Here is an 18,055-nt window from a genome sequence, read left to right as displayed (position 1 = left end):
TCTTCCCCCCCCCCCAATATATTCAATAATCTTTGTATCTATGATTCAGCTTCTTCAATTACAAATCCTCTCTGTTCTAAAGCCAAGCATGAAATTTTATTAGCCATTAGAACACATTAAATACTTTGCTCTTCACATAAAGGAAGACAGAAATTATTGCTGAAGTTAAAGAAATGGTACAGAGAAAATGTCTTGCAGAATATTTATTTTAGTGTATACATGCTGTACAATATTAGGGAACAACAATTCATTTCAAACTGAATATAACCTTCAAATATATTCCCTGATTCATGCATAAAGATACGTAATCAGCAACAGTTAGATAAGGAGACTGATGATCTTTTGGCCATGCATGTTACTTTTTTTTTTTTTAACTACTAAAGTGGTAGCATGAATAAACAAATGGGGTATGGAGCTTTAATGAAATTCAAGAGTAGCCCTTTATCAGTGTTTAAATAATATATTCATAAATGCATCTATAAGTAATAATACTAATACTACTGGTTGATACTCTTAAAAACATTATATAAACTTTTAGCAAAATGAAACCTTTAGTAGGGTAAAGGCTACTAAGATAGCCCACCGTTTTGAATTAATGCTGAAAATGTCACACACCAACAGATTCTTCTGACTCTACTTATGTAGATAAAAAGTTAATCAATCTTAAGAAAATCAGGCAGAGGTGGTAGAAAATGGACAATATAAGCAAGGATTGGCTTCAAACCCACAGCAGGAAAATCTCCCATTGAAAAGTTTACTGGGGAAAAAAGTCCTCTCTTAGGACAGTGTTTTCCTAGTTACTGTAGGAAAAGAATGTTAAATGATACTATCAAGTTTACTAAAACCTGCTAATGGCATTCATATCATCTTCTAATCAAAGCATGTTGTGCTCATCAGCAGTGTCCTATAGAACAGCTAAGATACTGCACCAGGTGAGGGAGAACTCCTGGTACTTCTTACCCTGGCATCATATTCAAGGACAAAAGGAGGAAAGTCAATCTGTTCTGGTGATATGGCAGAGAATAGCTGGTGGAGGCTGTCCACATGGTGGATTTTGTCCTTCAGTCCTGAGACAGAAAAGGTGGTAAAAAACCATGTTGATACCTGATTAATAGAAGAGAAAAACAATTTCAGTCAGTGGCCAAAGTTAGAAATATAAACATGATTTTGAAAATTTATACTAGGTAGAAACTATATTTCAAAATTGAAACTGATGTCAGAAAAAGCTTTTAATAAGTAATGTTTTTCAAAGTGTGGGTTGTAGTTCATCAGTGAATTATGCAATCAGTTTAATGGATTACGAAGAGCAGTAAAAACAACAATAAAAAGGAACCACACTAGAGTAACAATTACTGGGGAAGCTAGTAAGGGTGGGCGAAGTGTTTCATGAAGCTTGTGTTTCTGTTTAGGTGTCTGTATGCTCCTACACATGTAGTACATTGTCATGTAATAGATGCTTCTTACTGTGGGTTGTGGGCAAAATCCCCTGCATTATTTGGTAGAATAATTGTTTCATTGCTACTCTGAAAATGATTAACATCTCCAAATTCACAAACTCTTTTCATTTTTTCAAATGAGACTAAAAGAAAAGTTTGCCAATATTTGATACATTTATTTTTCAGCTGACATTTGGCATGTGGTCTCTTTCTTAACCATTCAAAGCAAATCCTCTGTGGCTGTGGAGCCACCTTTGCTCATTTCACTTTACAACATGCAATCCCTCTATAAAAGCTAGTCTGCAAAATTTGTTGGCTCCAAAAAAATTCTTAATAGCAAACAACACTGACATAAACTAGGCAACAGCTAGAACTCACAAATTAGCGTTCATCTATCTAAACTGCCAATCTAATTAGTCACGTTTACCAGTGGCTTACACAACCGTTCTATGAGGTAGATACAATATTATTGCTATCCCCATTTTATTTACAGAAGGAAACACGTGCATATGGACACGGGCACTGGAATAGTGCATTACAAATGTATAACTGGGTATGTTATACATACACGACACTCTGGGCATCTGCCACTATGCCAATCTTACCACATTTTCCAGGGGCTGTTCCAAACCTTTCACATATTCCATGCCCCTAATATGACCTGCTTCCTTTGTACCTCTTTATGAGAAAAGGCATGAAAAGAACAGAGACAACACTGCACTAACTTATCAAGATCCTGTCCAAATCTGCACTTGGTAGAGACTCATTTCCAGCATTATTTGTCCCTTACATTAAGCTCCAGATTATCTCTTCTATTGAGTTCATAAAATACCTGAAATTTCCATTGCATTTGGAGCACTTATTCCTGCTTCCTAGTATTTCAGCTTCTTATGTCCATTTCTATAATTTCCCTAGGACTTGGCAGACAATCATAGAATAATAGTCTAAAGTTTTATAAGATACAGACAGAACCATCATTTTCAAAGTATTTGATAAAGAATGAGTAAATAAAGGTATCTACAATGATTTTTATAGCCTGAGTCACTATTCTATTTTGGCTATACTACCAATGACTGGCATAAGGCCTAAAATATTAACATTACCCTCTGCATCCTCTCCCCTCCCCTCTTATCAAGTTTATTTGGAGGGGGGTGATGGAGGGGAGGGGAGGAACCTGACGTTGCTAGAACCAGGCAGGTTAATTTAAATCAAATTATACAGTCACTTACTTACATAGCCCGAATCAGTTTTTGACATCAGTTTCTTGAAAGCACACACGTTATATACCTAATTAATATAAACTTCTGCAAACTAGATTAGTGACACTTCCAGATTAGGGCTCTACAACCAGCCACAGAGGCAGCTAATAAACCAGTAAGAGCTATGGAGAGGTCACAGAGATTTTGCAGATTCCAGAAAGAACTTAAGGAAATAGGAAGATTGTAGCGTCTGAACAGAGAAGCACCCGAAGGCCATGTTAAGAGATTAAACATGTGTGCAAGGAGTTAAACATCTACTGGTCACCTGCGTACTAAGCACTGAGTTCTGGGTGATACAGGGTAACAATGATAGCGCCATTCTTCTCAAGGGGGCTTGGATTCTAGTACAGGAGTCAGATTATAAACATAAGCATAACAACTACCTAAGGCAAAATGTACTAAATGCAATGAATGGCCCACAGAAACATGTGAATACCTATATATGCAAGGAGCCCCTGCTACATGGAAAAAGGGAGAAAAATACAGAACTATAAGGGCCTAAGCAGAAAACTCTTGTGCCTTTGTTCTCTTGCCTCAGAAGCTTTTTACATGCTGCTTTTCTATGCTTGGCAATTGTTCTTCAGAGCTCAGATCAAAATTCACCCCAGTTAGGAGGCCTTCTTTGACCACCCTCCACCCAAACTAGAAAGGAGCTTCTAAATGTTCCAACACTTTGTTTACTCATGTTATTGCATAATTAGCATTCTGTATTGTATTATCTGATTCTCTAAATAGAATGTCTTATTCAATACCATATTCAGTGCGTAATTAATGCCCAACAAAAAAAGTAAGGAATTTAATGTGCTGGAAGAATTAACAAGTGGAGGAGTGAGAGTTTCTGAGTGTATTATTTTACTACTGTTTAGGAATGGTTTACTATTTCTTCATTCTACAATAAAAATACATTGTACTTCAATCTGCACCTCAGTTTTTTTCTCCCTAAAATGATCAAGTTAGACTTACATGATCTTTAAGGTCCCTCTTAGTTTTACAGTTCTAGGCAAGGACTCCTGCATATGCCACACCAAACGACATGGTGGGGTGGTGGTGGTAAACTCAAAGAGAAGGCTGGGTTGGGGAGACTAGGCAGTGACCTCAGGCATACAATCTGAGAAAGAGAAACACATTTCTCTATCCCATTTTCTGCCATTACCTCCTTCACATCCTCCAGGTATTGGGAAGAGAAAATTACTCAAAAGTAGACAGAAGGAGAAACCCAGTTAGAAGTTTTCTGTTCAGGGACACTCAAGAGCACTGTCTTTGCTTTTTAAAATTTTAGTTTTAGGGCACCTGGGTGGCTCAGTTGGTTAAACGACTGCCTTCGGCTCAGGTCATGATCCTGGAGTCCCGGGATCGAGTCCCGCATCGGGCTCCCTGCTCGGCAGGGAGTCCGCTTCTCCCTCTGACCCTCCCCCCTCTCATGCTCTATCTCATTCTCTCTCAAATAAATAAATAAAATGTTAAAAAAAAATTTTTAGTTTTATATAGCTTAGCTTTTAATTTTCAATTATTTGTAAGTCACAAATGTACATTTACGTAAACTTGCATTACTTAGTATCTACTATTTTAATGAGCTGATGAAAATTTAAACTTTGAAAACGGACTGCTGTGATATTTTGTGAATGCTGCAAATTCTTTCACCCAATTACTCACAAACGCAAAGCCAAGAGCATAGGATCACAAAACAATATAAACTAGGAAAAGACTGTTCACACACATGTGCACTAAAATAATCTACTGGAGCCAGAATCAAGAGTGGGTTTAACTTGTTAGTTTGCCTTGTATTAGTAAACTTCAAAGAAGTAGTGATTTCTATGAGCAGTCAATTTATTACCACTTTGGGTGGAGTGCCCTGGAAAAGATCTGAGGAGTACTGAAATCAGAACAGTGTGATTCGATTGTTTTATTATCCTTTGATTTCATCTCATTATTTTATAATTACAAACACCCCATTTAAAGTTTTTGACTTAGTATAAAATAACGGTGGATTTCGTTACACATGGTTTTACTCTCTCAATCCTCCCTCATTTTCCCCATCCCAAAATGTTATGAAGAGGTAACAGAGCGCTTTTCACTTTATACATCTGGTCTTCAGCCTCTGCCCAGCCTGCCACTGACTCCTATCTGAAGCAATTCCAATGTGTGAGAGCCAAGGCTAGTGGCTCTAACACTGAAATTTCTGGTAATGTGCTTCCATCAATGTCGCAGGGTGGATAGCTATTTAGACTCTCTATTGTGGAGGAGGAGGGATTCAAGTCATATCTTAGCAAACAGTGGCTACACAGTTTTGTAAGTCTGGTACAAAGGAACACTATTCTGATAAATCTGAATTTGTGGCAGAAGTAAAGAAAATTACGAAAATGTTCAAATATGTTAAAAGAATTTTTTTACAGTGAACACCAGTATAGCCACCACTCGATCATTCACGTTTTCCTTATGTTTTCTTTAACACATATCTACCCATCCCTCTGTCCATCTGCTGATCCATCTTACTTTTTTGCTGCATTTCCAAGTAAATTGCAGACGTCACTAAGCTGTCCCCAAATACAGCATTCTTATCTCTAACTAGAGTTCAAAGTTTGTTCAGTTTCTTTGCTATAAAATTTACATTTGATGAAGCGCACAGATTTTAAATGTCCTTTGCTCTTTAGGCAAATACATACTATATATATTAAACTCCTACTCAGGTATAAAACACTTTCGTCACCCCAGAAAATTCCCTCATGCTCCTCTTCCCTTATGGCCCTCTCCACAGAGGCAAACGACATTTTGATTTTTTTCTACCATGGATTAATTTTGTCTGCTCTAGGATTTCATATAAATGGAATCATACAGCATAATTTTTATATAAGGGTTCTTTCACTCAGCTTAATGTTTTTAAGATTCTTATGTGTGGTTTTGTATGTCAGTAGTGTGTTCTCTTTCATTGCCAAGAAACACTCTATTATGAGAACATGCTAGAGCTTAATTATTCCTAATTCTATTGATGGGCACCTGGGCTGTGTCCAGTTTTTGGCTGCTCTGACTAAAGCTGCTATGAACATTCTTTTTTTTTTTTTTTTTTAAAGATTTTATTTATTTGACAGAGAGAGCACAAGCAGACGGAGAGAGAGGGAGAAGCAGGTTCCCCGCTGAGCAAGGAGCCTGATGTGGGACTCGATCCCAGGACCCTGGGATCATGACCTGGGCCGAAGACAGCTGCTCAACCGACTGAGCCACCCAGGCGTCCCTGCTATGAACATTCTTATACAAGTCTTTTTTGGCACATATATCTTCATTTCATTTGGGTAAATACTTAGCAGTGGCACTGATGTGTCACTGATGAGGTATATATGTAGTTTTTAAGAGATTTTCATAACTGTTTTCAAAGTAGTTGCCCAATTCCCAATTCCTACTTATGAGGGAGGAGAATTCCAGTTGCTTCACATCACTGGCGATATTTGGCACTGCCAGTCTTTTAAATTTTGGCTATTCTGGTGGCACTGTAGTGGTCTCTCACTGCAGTTTTTTTTAAAAAAATGTATCTTTTAAGTAAGATACAACTGATACACACTAAGCTGCACATAACTGAAGTATACAATTTGCTAAGTTTTGATATATGTATACACCCACGAAGCCATCATAATCAAGAAAAAAAACATAGCCATCACTCCCAAAGGTTCTCAGGGTCCTTTGTAATGCCTCCCTCCCACCCCATCTCCCTGTCCACAGGTAATCACTGCTCTACTTCTTGTAATTACACATTAGTTTGTATGCCCTAGAATTTTATATGTAATCATACAGCTGTTATACTTGTGTGGCTTCTTTTACTCAGCATAATTATTCTGAGATTCATTTGTGTTGCTGCATGTATCAAGAGTTCATTCTTTTTTATTACTGAGTAGTATTCTATTGTATGGATATATCACAGTTTGGTTATCAATTCTCCCAGTGATGGGCATGCAGGTTATTTCCAGTTTTTGGCTGTAACAAATAAAGGGGCTATAAGCATTTGTGTACAAGTCTTTGTATGGATAGGTTTTCATTTGTCTCAGGTAAATACTAGGAGTGGAATGGCTGGATCACATGGTAGGTATACAGTTAATCCTTTAAATAAACTGCTTTAAATTCTTTAAAGAAACTGCCAAAGTTTCTGTAACATTTTATATTCAGATAAGCACTGAAGGGGAATACCAGTTCTTCCACATTCTCACCAATATTTGGTATAGGCAGTCTTTTGGCCATTCGAACAGGAGTGCAATGATATCTCATTTTGATTTAATTTACTAAATTTCCTAATGACTAATTGGGTTAAACATCTTTTCATGTGCTTTCATGTGCTTTTCTGACATTTATATATTTTCTTTGGGGAAATGTTTGCACAAATCTTCTGACCATTTCTAAACTGAGTTGTTTCCTTATTAGTGATTTTTGAGATTTATTTACTCTAAAGAGAAATCCTTTATCAGATAAATGCTCTATTTAAAAAGATTCTCTCTCAGGCTGTGGCTTGTCTTTTTACTCTCTTAACTATCTTTAAAAAGGCAGAAGGTTTTAATTTTGATTAAATCCAATTTCTTTTATGGATTGTGCTTTGGTGTTATATCTAAGAAATCTTTGCTTTGCTCAAGGTCACAAAGCTTTCTCTATTTTCTTTTTAGAAGTTTAATAGTTTTACATTTTACAGTTTAGGTCTTTGATCCATTTCCAGCTAATTTCTGTATGTGATGCAAGACACGGATCACAATTCATTTTTTTTTTTTTTTTGCACATGGGTATCTAATTGTTCCAGTATCATTTATTGAACAGACTCTCCTTTTTCCACTGATCTGACTTTGCACTCTTCTCAAACACCAGTTATCTATATACACATGAGTATATTTCGGATTCTCTACTCTGTTCCACTGATCTATATGCCTGTCTTTATGCCGATACCTCACATTGTCTTGAGTACCGTAGCTTTAGAATAAGCTTTGAAAGCAGGGAGTGTCAGTCCTCCAACTTTGGTTTTCTTTTAAAATAGTTTTGGCTATTTAAATTCTTTGCATTTTTATTGGTCCATTTCTACAAAAAAAGCTTGCTGAATTTTTGGTTGGTGTTGAATCAACATATTTAGCAAGCACTAATACTTTCACAACATTAAGTCTTCTAGTCCACAAATACAGTGTATGTCTTCCTTTACTTAGGTCTCCTTTAATTTCCCTCATGAATGTTTTGCAGTGTATATAACTTGTATAGGGCACAGGTCTTTCACATCTTTTGTCATAGTTATCCTTAAATATTTAATATATTTTGATGCTAGTGTAAATAATATTACTTTTTGAATTTCAATTGGATTGTTTGTTGGTAATATATACAACTGATTTTTAAATTTTGATCTTAAACCCTGAAACCTTGATAAAACTTACTCATTAATTCTACTAGTTTTGCTGAGGATACCATAGAGTTTTCTACATAGATGCTCAGTATAAAGACAGTATTATTTACTCCCCTATAAATCTAGAGGCATTTTATTTCTTTTTCTTGCCATATTACACTGGTTAGAACCTCTGGTACAATACTGAATAGAAGTGTGGAGAGCAGACATTCTTGCAAAGACATGCTAAAAACCAAGCTCATCCTTCTGTTTATCTCCATTAAAGAAAAAATTTCAGTAGCTACTGGAAGAACAAAATATAAATGGATGATGAGATGCGGGGAAATAGTCAAGCAGTATCTTTAAGTGTTACAGAAAGAAAAAATTAGCCACCCACTGAGCATAACAAAATAGTGGAAAAGTTGATAATAGACATTATCTGATGAGACCATGTAGTCAGAACTTAACTGAACAGAGCAGGAAAAGTCCTTCATTTAATGGACTGTTCCAACACTGTATTTTTTTTTTTTTTTTTAAAGCCTGGCCAAACAGTGTTCTCATAAGCATTTAATTAGCACTTACTAAGCTATTCTAACACTGAGGGACCAAAAGTAAATTTGCAACTTTTATAAGAAATACTTAAAATATTTCATGCAAATTTTAAAGATAGTATTTAGATGAGAAATTCAGCAATTTCATAAACAATGAGAAATCCCAAAGTGAAAACCATTCTCTCAATGAAATCTTCACTCATCTATTAATTATGAAGTGTAATGAGGACTTTTCACTACTTATCTTAGTTAATTTCTCCATAGTGCTTTAAAATAATGACTACTTCTACAGTCTTTGATGCTTTTCCTGTCCACTGGCTCCCACAGCATTAGTCAATCTTGGCTCTCCTGCTGATTTTTAGATTACTTCTCCTTGATCTCCTTCCTTGATCCCAGGGCTCTGTCTTTAGCTATCCTTTTTGTGACTTACTTCATTAACATATTTAAAGAGTTAAAGCTCTATTTACTTGATGGGGACTCTCAAATTTATATCCCAATCCATGATCCCCTTTATCTGATGACACCTGGGAGTCATGGATGACACAGTCCTTTCTCTCAACCCTACTCATCTAATAACTAACTAAATCCTGGGCTTTATGCTGAAATAAGTCCTTTTTTTCTCCAAGCCCCACTGATATAATCAGGCTTTGCTGTTGTTTGCCTAGACCCAAAGTTGACCAACTTTTGCAAAAGACCCTGTAGTAAATATTTTAGGCTTCTTATGTTAACTTTATAAGAAAATGTCATGAGGCAGGCCTGAAGGAACAGTGCTACATACATTGGAGGCAGGACAATATGGACACTGACTAGGAGGGAGCGGTGTCCTTTCAGATAAAAGGTGGTGGTGGCATGAACTAGAGGCAGTGGGACTAACAGCACTGGCATAGACTGGGACAACAGCAAGCACACAGAACTGACGTAATATGAAGTTTCCCTGGTTCCTGGCTTAGGCACCTAACAGGCAGTGGTCCCATTTACTAAGATAGGAGATATAAACAGAAGTCCGGGAGTGAGTCAGGGAGGAGGGCATGAGCAACTCTGATTTTAAAATGCTGAACTTCAGGGGCCTGTAAGACCTCTAAGTGAAGTATCTAATCAATAGCTTAACATGCATGTTTAAGCAGAGGAATGATGATGATCATGTTGACAGTGGTAACATTTACTGAGCTTTTATTATAGGTCAGGTAATGTTTTAAGCATTTTACACAAATTAACTACTAATTTCATCCTTCCAATAACCTTAGAAGGTGGGCACTATTATTATCCCTATTTTATAGAAGATGAAATGAACACACAGAGAGGTTCTATAACTTGCCTGAGAAGATAAACTGGTAGTTGGTAGAGCTGGGATTAGTAATTCATTCCCTGAGTCTTGGGCCCATGCTTTAAACATTAGGCTTCACTGCTTCCCCTGACATGTATTTGGGACTTGCATATAATTTCGAGGGTTGTTGAAGACACAGGAATGAAAGAAGGTACAGAATGAAAGAAAAGGATGAGGGCTTGGGAAAACTTTCAAAGGATGAGCAGAGAGAGGGCACAGCACAGGGGACTGAGAGGGAGCAGTTAGAAGTGGGAGAGAATTCAGCAAGGTAAGTTTCAAGGAAGCCAAGACAAAGTGTTTCAAGGAGAAGGGACCATCTGTGATTAAGGCTGCAGGGAAAACAGGATAAAGTTGACCAGTGGTTTTGCTGTGAGTAGCTTTAGCTGTCAGAGTGGGATTTGAACCAGATGGGAGTAATTTAAGGTGTATAAAAAATGGAGACAATGAACATAGAATGTAGATCACACTAAAAAACTTTGGTTGTTAAAGGGAAGAGAGGTAATTGGAGGCTTTAGCATGTATAAAGTTGATGAGTTAGATCCAGAAAAATGGAGAGGAGAAAGATAAAAATTGCTGAAGAGAAAGTCCTGAGGAAATGGAAATACATTGTGTAGTTATGAGTGGAGGCTCTGTAATTAAAATGTTTAGATTCAAATCCAGACTGCTACTTATTAGTTGCTAACCTTGGAAAAGTTATTAATCTCTCGAAGCACCAATTTCTTCACCTGCAAAATGGGCATAATACTACTATCTCCTTCATAGATATAAGGCTTAAATAAGACAATGCATGGGAAAAGCTGGAATATAGTAAGTGCTTAGAAAACATTAGCTATTATTACAATGGGATCTGGACCACAGGTAGAGGGGCTGCTCTTCATTAAGAAGAAACACATTTTTTATGACAGAAAAGGAGGCAATGATAGGAACTGATGGCAGGTAAGTGTGGGGTGGGAGGGAGAAGACAGGCAGCTTTTTACTGATGTTTTCAATGTTCTTGGTTAAGAACAAGACCGGGCCAACCACTGGAATGAGGAGCTGCTAGTAGGACAAGGCTTGAGGAGAACAGAGAGCCTCGCTGGGACATTGTCCAGCAAAATACCAGGGGCCCCTTAGCAGTGAAAGCTCCATAAGTCTGCTTAGAAGCCCAAAATCACATGGATCTAAGACTTCTCCATCCGTGCCCAGCAACCCAGATACAGGAGTGAAGAAAGCAGAGTGATGAAATTATGATCAGGTTTTGATGGGCAAGTGTGATGAAAGAGTAAGAGATCGTAAGTTATTTTAGGCATTAACAGCAGTGACTGAAGTGATAGAACGTGGTTTTAGGCTATATAGGAAAGGAAATTAAGACCAAAAAAAAAAAAAAAGAGAGATGATATTTTCAGAAAAAGCAAAAGGACCAAAGGAGTGCATGTTTTGATGAAGTCAAAATGTAGGATTAGATATTAGGGATATTAAAAGAGCAAGATAGCTATATTCTAGCTCTCACAAATCTTGCAGGCTAGCCTAAGGTAGAAAATTAAACAAGTAATTAGAATTAAAAACATCACAATGATGGAGACTAAAATCTTAAGGGGGTACAATGCAAGAGTACCTACTGGTTGCAGAATTGGTCAGAGAAGGTTTTCTATGGAAAGTAATTGTTAAACAGAGATCTGAAGGACAAACAGAAGTTAGCCACGAGCAGAGGAAGTAAAGTATATTCTGTATTAAGAGCATGAGCAAAGCCCAAACAAACACAGAGCATGAAGAGGCAAGGACCGAGAGGCTTATAAGAGTTGCCTACAAAGATACTGGAGTTTACATGGGACCAAAACATTAGGATCACAACTCATTATCACTTAAAAGGAACAGTAAACAAAGAAATCAGCAGGCACAGTGCTGACAGTAAGAATCAAGATCTTGATATATAGCTTAATATGCTGGCATGCAATGCACTTAAATTCAAGATTTAGCTAAAAAGAAACACACTGTACCTTTGAACGAAATGTTGGATGAACGAAATAAACAGCCTTCAAATTCCTCTTGTATCTGATTCGAAATAAAAACAAGGGTCAGTATGTCATGCTATGGACAATTAACTCTTTGCTAGAGTACAGAAATATATTCACAAAGAAAAAAATTTAAAAATTGCTCTAGTTCACTTATTGAATTTTAGGTGAAATGTCAAAAAATTATTTGTTTTATAGAAGATATTATTTCTCTTGGCTGTGACAGAGCCACCTACAGATAGAACAAAGTAAATTCATATTTAACAAACATTGTGTACCATTTTTTTATATTGCACTAGAATCTCTGGGACCAGGTTATGAATTAACACACTCATGGGTCACTGGGTCAAATGAAATAATATTTATAAACGTATTTTGAGTAAGAGTAACACATCTTATTAATAGAAGGTGGTATTTTTGCTATTTTATATACAAAGATTGGTAATGATCCCAACTCTTTTTCAAGATGTTTAAAAGCAGGACAAAGTTTACATATGAATTAACTTAGATGCAAAATACTCTGGAGTTAAAGAAGGCCACCTCATATTAAAATATCTTATCTATATATGATAAAATTCTATGTTATATGAAATATGTTTCTGCAGAATATGCAGCAATGTTTGTTTACTGATTAATTTTAGGAAAGAAAGAAGCTCTCTCCCCTCTTCATAATTTGCAAAAATAACTAACTTGACATCAACAACATCATAGAGTTTCTTCAGGAAGTCAGAGTCCAGGTGATTGTATTCGCTGGTCAGTGTGTGAAAATATACTAATACATATTCCTTCACAGCAATGTGATCCATTACATGGATAAAATATAAGAGAGCCTAGAAAAAAAAGAGAAGTAAAAGTAAGATTATCTTGCACAGTGGTCTATTTCACAGAAGCCAAGAGCGAGGCAAAACCCAGAAGATTAGTCTAATCGATGCCCCTGGCACTGCAGATGGACATCTCAGACTAATGAGTAGTATCAATTTTCTTTAAAAGAGCTTCAGGAAAGTGAACGATGCCAGTGTATAGTAATTCTCAGAAATGCTACAGTAGGATCCCTTTTTGCCTTATTCTAAGTGGTGGGGGAAAACAATTAGTCTCTGTCCTCTCAAAAAACTCTTCATATACTCAAAAGAGTTCTTCAGTCAGCTGCCAGGTTTTCCCTCTCTAGGATAACGATATCAATATCATTAGAAGTACAATTTGTAGACTTCTGAACTTTCTTGAGGTTTCTGCTTGAACTCAATGAAAATCTTTGCAGTCTCTACTGGGATACAGACTTAGGGCTCTCACGTAACCAAGAATTACTATACGAGGACATCACGAGTGATGCCTCCCACCCATGGCTCACTTTGAGGACTAATTTTCTTGGCATCTTTAATGTTGACCTGAATGAGAAAAATGAGAACAAGTTTAGTCAGTGGATGGCAATGGACTAGCATTTCTAAGGCTCTGAAAGACTCAAATTTAATGTGACCCAGATCACATTTGAGAAATATTAGAGAAATATTCCATCACAGGAAAGATGAAATTTAAGAGAAACATTAAACACAAAGCAGAGATACAATATGGGCAGGGCCAGGATGACCCAGTGGTGTACTATAAACAATGACATAGAGGAAGCTAAGAGTTAACAACTGAAAGATTATTATCACACAGGCGATTTCCCAATTCTCCTCAGGAGAGTCCTTGGCATTAACATGAGTGGACTAGATGGATTAGCATCCAACTGCTACCAGAGCTGACAGAGGAGGGCACTAAAACACAGTATCTTTCCAGTTTGTTGGTTTGGACCTCACAATATATCTCATTGTATTATATGAAATGATACATCATGGATATCCAAAACACCAAGCAAGTGCACACCAAAATCAAATACAGAGATTTATGTTTTTATTTGTATCAATCACATTATTAATGATGAGAATGAATGTCATACTGATTGTTAATAACACAAAACAAATGACTACAAGTAGAAACTTACCAATGATATCATTTGCATCAGTTGAGTTTTTCCTGTGTGTGTGTGTATTTTATTATTATTTCTGGTTTTACCAGAATGCTTTTGGTCCTCTTTATATCTACCCTCCACTCCCTCTCCAGGACAATTAAGATACTCATTTTCAGCTTTAAATTCCCCATCTTTAACTTCAATTTTTTTCATTATAAGGAAGTATAGCCACATGACAGAAAAATGTAGAAAACAAATTCTCCCTAAAACCATGAAATCCATTTTAAATTTTAACGTTTTGAGTTTTTACCTTTATGCTTAAAACAAAGTAAGTTAAGGTCAGTGTATAGGCAACTTAATGTATCACTTTTTCTCCTACTGATATTATAAATATTTCTCTATAGTATTTGCCTTTGGAACCATAATTTTTAAGGGTTACAAAACATTCCATTTGTGGATACACCATAATTACCTGTTAGGAATTTAAGTTCCAATTCTGTACTACAAATGAGCCTGTGGTAACATGCCACGTCCAATGCTTCCACAATTTTTTTTTACCTGAACACCAGTGACCAGGAAACTAAGGGTTTAGCCAGAAGCAATTATCTGCTTTTGTATAACTCTGTTTTATCTTTAAAAATGGGTGCAATTTTTACATTTTTAAGCACATAATTTGTTACTATGGTTAAGAATGATGTATTAGTTAAAAGTGATACTCCTCTCTTGCAGTCAGTTTCTAAAAAAACTGATGTTCTAGGACAATTTACATATTTATCTTTTAGATTCAATGGTCCCTTGCCCAAGTATTCCAACTTGGGCAGTTTCAGGGTCGATAGCTACTTCCATACTCCAGATTATTTCCTTAGTACAAATTCTCAGGAACAGAATTCCTGGGTCAACGGTGTGACCACTTTTATCATTTTAATTCATCTTTGATGACAATGATTATTATTTAAAAGTTCTGGCTAGTTTTGAAGGCAACAAAAGGTTTGTCATTCTGATTCACTTTTTTGAGGGGGGATTACTAATCATTTTTAAAAGCAGAATCATTTTGTTTTTTTTCCTTATTTTTTTTTTTTTTGGCCAACAATACCATTTTTTCTTTTATGAATCAGCTATTTCTGTCCTTTGTCTCCAAATGAAGGGATCATGGCATTATGACATCTTGGGTTAGCTACATCTCTGATTTCATCTCTTCAGATAGATATTCAAGAGTTAATTTTTCTTTTTTCAAGAAAAGCAGTATTTGATTGTTAGTACAATTATAACCCAGAGTGATTCCAACCCAAAACTTGCCAGTTGCGTCATATCCGAAACAGAGCAGCTGCATTTTTGGTCACATTATGGCATTCTAGTATTTTTGTTTCTCCTACAGAACAAAACCAAACCCCTAGCTTACTGAAATAGTATGTGCCAACACGCAGAGCCAGGGCCATTCTTCTGCCCAGATACACACAATTCTGCCCTATTTTCTTTTCTAAGTTCTGATTCCAAATTTATATCCTACTAATCATAAAAATCAACATTATGTGTAAAACAGAACCTTTTTACGGCTTACCTTGTCCATGTCTATTAATGTGACAGGAATGTTTCTTCCAACTACCACCATCACTGTGCGACCACAGTTATCAACACCTGCGAACAGGAAATGTGATCAGCGCCCAGAGACTTTATTCCAAGACTGGACTCTAATGTTATAAAAATATTCTACACAAATATAAAAGACTGCATATCAAGAACTTACGTTTTTTAAATTTCATCTTCAGATGTCTTTCACTATGTGGAAAACAATACTTTTTTTTTCTTTAGCTTCATGAGGTTTTGATGACTGCCCTTACTTTTAAGATAAGGCTTCTTACAGGTTTTAAATCAGGGACAGCCAAAGTTAAGGCTGCAGGGCATAAACCTTTTTATAAATAGCTTTTCGTTTAAGTTCACTCCAACTTTTAATAACATTAGTGATCCAGGAAAAACTACTTGGAACTCAACTCTGAAAATAAACAAGTACTGTCTGAAAAAGAAATTTAATGCAGAAAAGAATGGAAATCTGAGAACTTTCACCATCTCCATCATATATTTATGTAAGGTTTGAATTTTGTATAGCAAGTGGGTGACATTTTTAAAAGCAGAAAAAAATGTTAAAAAAGGTAAGAAAAAGGACATTAAGAAGAAATAAAGTTGGCCAATGTAGAACTACAAGATGAAAATTTGTAGGTTGAGATGTTATTTTTACGATCGTGATGATGAGCAAAAACTATCCCCATTAGTACAAAAACATTTTTTTCATAGATAAAATGAACAAAATCAGAGAAAAATGAAGTTTCTAACAGCATGCTAGGGAGGGTCCTTAATTAGTAAAAGTTGCTATGTCCTTAAGCTCACCTGTTTGGTATAAGGCTTTTAGAGAAGCAATATCAGATAGATCCTCAGATCTTGCTTGACATAACCAGCGATTATAACTAGAGAAATAAAGGACATAATTATTATAGTAACTCCTTGTAAATTAAATTTACAAATGGAATCTGTTTCTATCTTTCCCTAAAGAATGAGATTTTGTTGTAATGTGCAAGGAGTTAAGGAGGTCATTATATTATGCAGAATCTCCACTAATGTGTTATTGATAAAATAAACATGAATGAGTTACTGAGTAACTAAGAGAGGAAGGTGTTCATACTAAATGATTTAAAAAAATCCTTTATGATCAAGTGAAGACTACTCATATTAATGGCAAAGATACCAAGTACTCCAATGAACAGTTTTCAATATTATCTTCCTTTACTAAAAAACATGCAAAGAGAGAAATCCTAAAGCAAAAGCAGTTATCTAGAAGAGATGTTCACTCATCCAACAATGACTTGGTATTGAGAATCCTACAGTGAACAGACATGGTCAGTGCCCTCAAGGAGTTTACTTTTTATAACAAAAACAGGTAAGTGTTGAACATGTTATGTGGACCACAAAGGAAATAGGTAATTTTATGCAGGAAGTCCAGGCTTATTTAATGATTAATCAAGTCAGTTGCACTGATAACGCATATAGCGGATCCTAGGGACTACAGCTTGACTTTAGCTAAGAAGGCATTAAAACTGGAAGAGAGGACGTCTGGGTGGTTCAGTCGTTAAGCATCTGCCTTCGGCTCAGGTCATGATCTTGGGTTCCTGGGATCGAGCCCCGCATCGGGCTCCCTGCTCAGCGGGAAGCCTGCTTCTCCCTCTCCCACTCCCCCTGCTTGTGTTCCCTTTCTTGCTGTGTCTCTCTCTGTCAAACAAACAAACAAACAAACAAACAAATAAATAAATAAAAACTGGAAGAGACATTAAAGATCTCAAAGAGGGTAAATGACCTGCAAAAGGTTGAGCTAATCTTAGTTACCAGCCAGTTATTGGTGGAGCTGAATTTGAAGCTGTACTCAGATCTCCAGATTTCTGAAAAGGTCAGTATTTTCTACTATTTCATACCACTTTCTTAGAATTCAAAGGGCCACTTATTTGCAAAAAAAAGCTTTCAAGGCACTGGAATGCATGAAAAGCAACTTTGAAGCATCTAGGTCACATAGGGCAACATACCATAACATAAGGAAAACTAAACCAGGAGAGAGGGAGACTTGGTTTCTAATCCTATCACTTTCTGTGCAACCTTAGTAAATAAAGCTATTTCACCTCTATGGACCTGTTTCCTCATCTGCTAAGTGGTGTTTATGTAGAACATTTTTCAGCTATAAAGTACAATCACATAGCTAAGGATATTTAATAGGAAGCCTATTACATTTGGATTGTAATGAACATGTGATGATAAAGCCTGCTAGTATCACAGAAATTGTTACTGCCTGTGAAAAAAAACGCTTGGTATCACATAGTTCCACAGTTTTCCTTTTTAAATTTGGAACCTTGGGGCGCCTGGGTGGCTCAGTCTGTTAAAGAGTCCGACTCTTGATTTCAGCTCAGATCATGATCTCAGGGTCTTGAGATCAAGCCCCAAGTTGGGCTCTGTGCTGGGCATGGAGCCTGCTTAGGATTCTCTCTCTCCCCCTTGCCCTCTACCCTTCCCCACTTCTCTAATTAAAAAAAAAAAAAAAAAGGAAACTTGCCCACCTATGTAAACTGAAAAGTCAAAGAGAAACAGCTTTAAATTTTGATTTAAGACACAATTTGCAAGTCAAGAGAAGACCTATGTTTATGGTAGTTCTCCTTATCCATATGTTGCGTTCCATATTT

General features: G+C 36.4%; 1 protein-coding gene across 7 annotated transcripts in view; it reads right to left on the bottom strand.

Annotated features, from left to right (window-relative positions):
- GDAP2 (ganglioside induced differentiation associated protein 2) overlaps nt 1–18,055 on the bottom strand; it is an 85,296-nt gene that overhangs the window by 24,341 nt on the left and 42,900 nt on the right. For 6 of the 7 annotated variants that reach the window (XR_010410757.1, XR_010410759.1, XR_010410760.1 and 3 more), the window contains 5 exons: nt 16,224–16,300; nt 15,400–15,476; nt 12,587–12,726; nt 11,882–11,936; nt 961–1,104 (listed from right to left, as the gene is read on the bottom strand). Coding sequence is in view for 3 of the 7 variants with exons in the window: in XM_045896858.3 (XP_045752814.1) it covers nt 961–1,104; nt 11,882–11,936; nt 12,587–12,726; nt 15,400–15,476; nt 16,224–16,300 (493 nt within the window). In the remaining 4 variants the exon portion in view is untranslated. The remainder of the gene's footprint in view (nt 1–960; nt 1,105–11,881; nt 11,937–12,586; nt 12,727–15,399; nt 15,477–16,223; nt 16,301–18,055) is intronic. The other variant, XM_064588563.1, reaches the window with a different exon arrangement.

This window comes from Mirounga angustirostris, unplaced genomic scaffold (genome assembly GCF_029215605.1).
Source record: "Mirounga angustirostris isolate CCGP_5_RB_7025 unplaced genomic scaffold, mMirAng1.0.hap1 SCAF_4, whole genome shotgun sequence".
NCBI classification, from domain to species: Eukaryota; Metazoa; Chordata; class Mammalia; order Carnivora; family Phocidae; genus Mirounga; species Mirounga angustirostris.
Note: the sequence above shows the minus strand (reverse complement) of the source record. Positions and strands in the feature narration are given on the sequence as shown.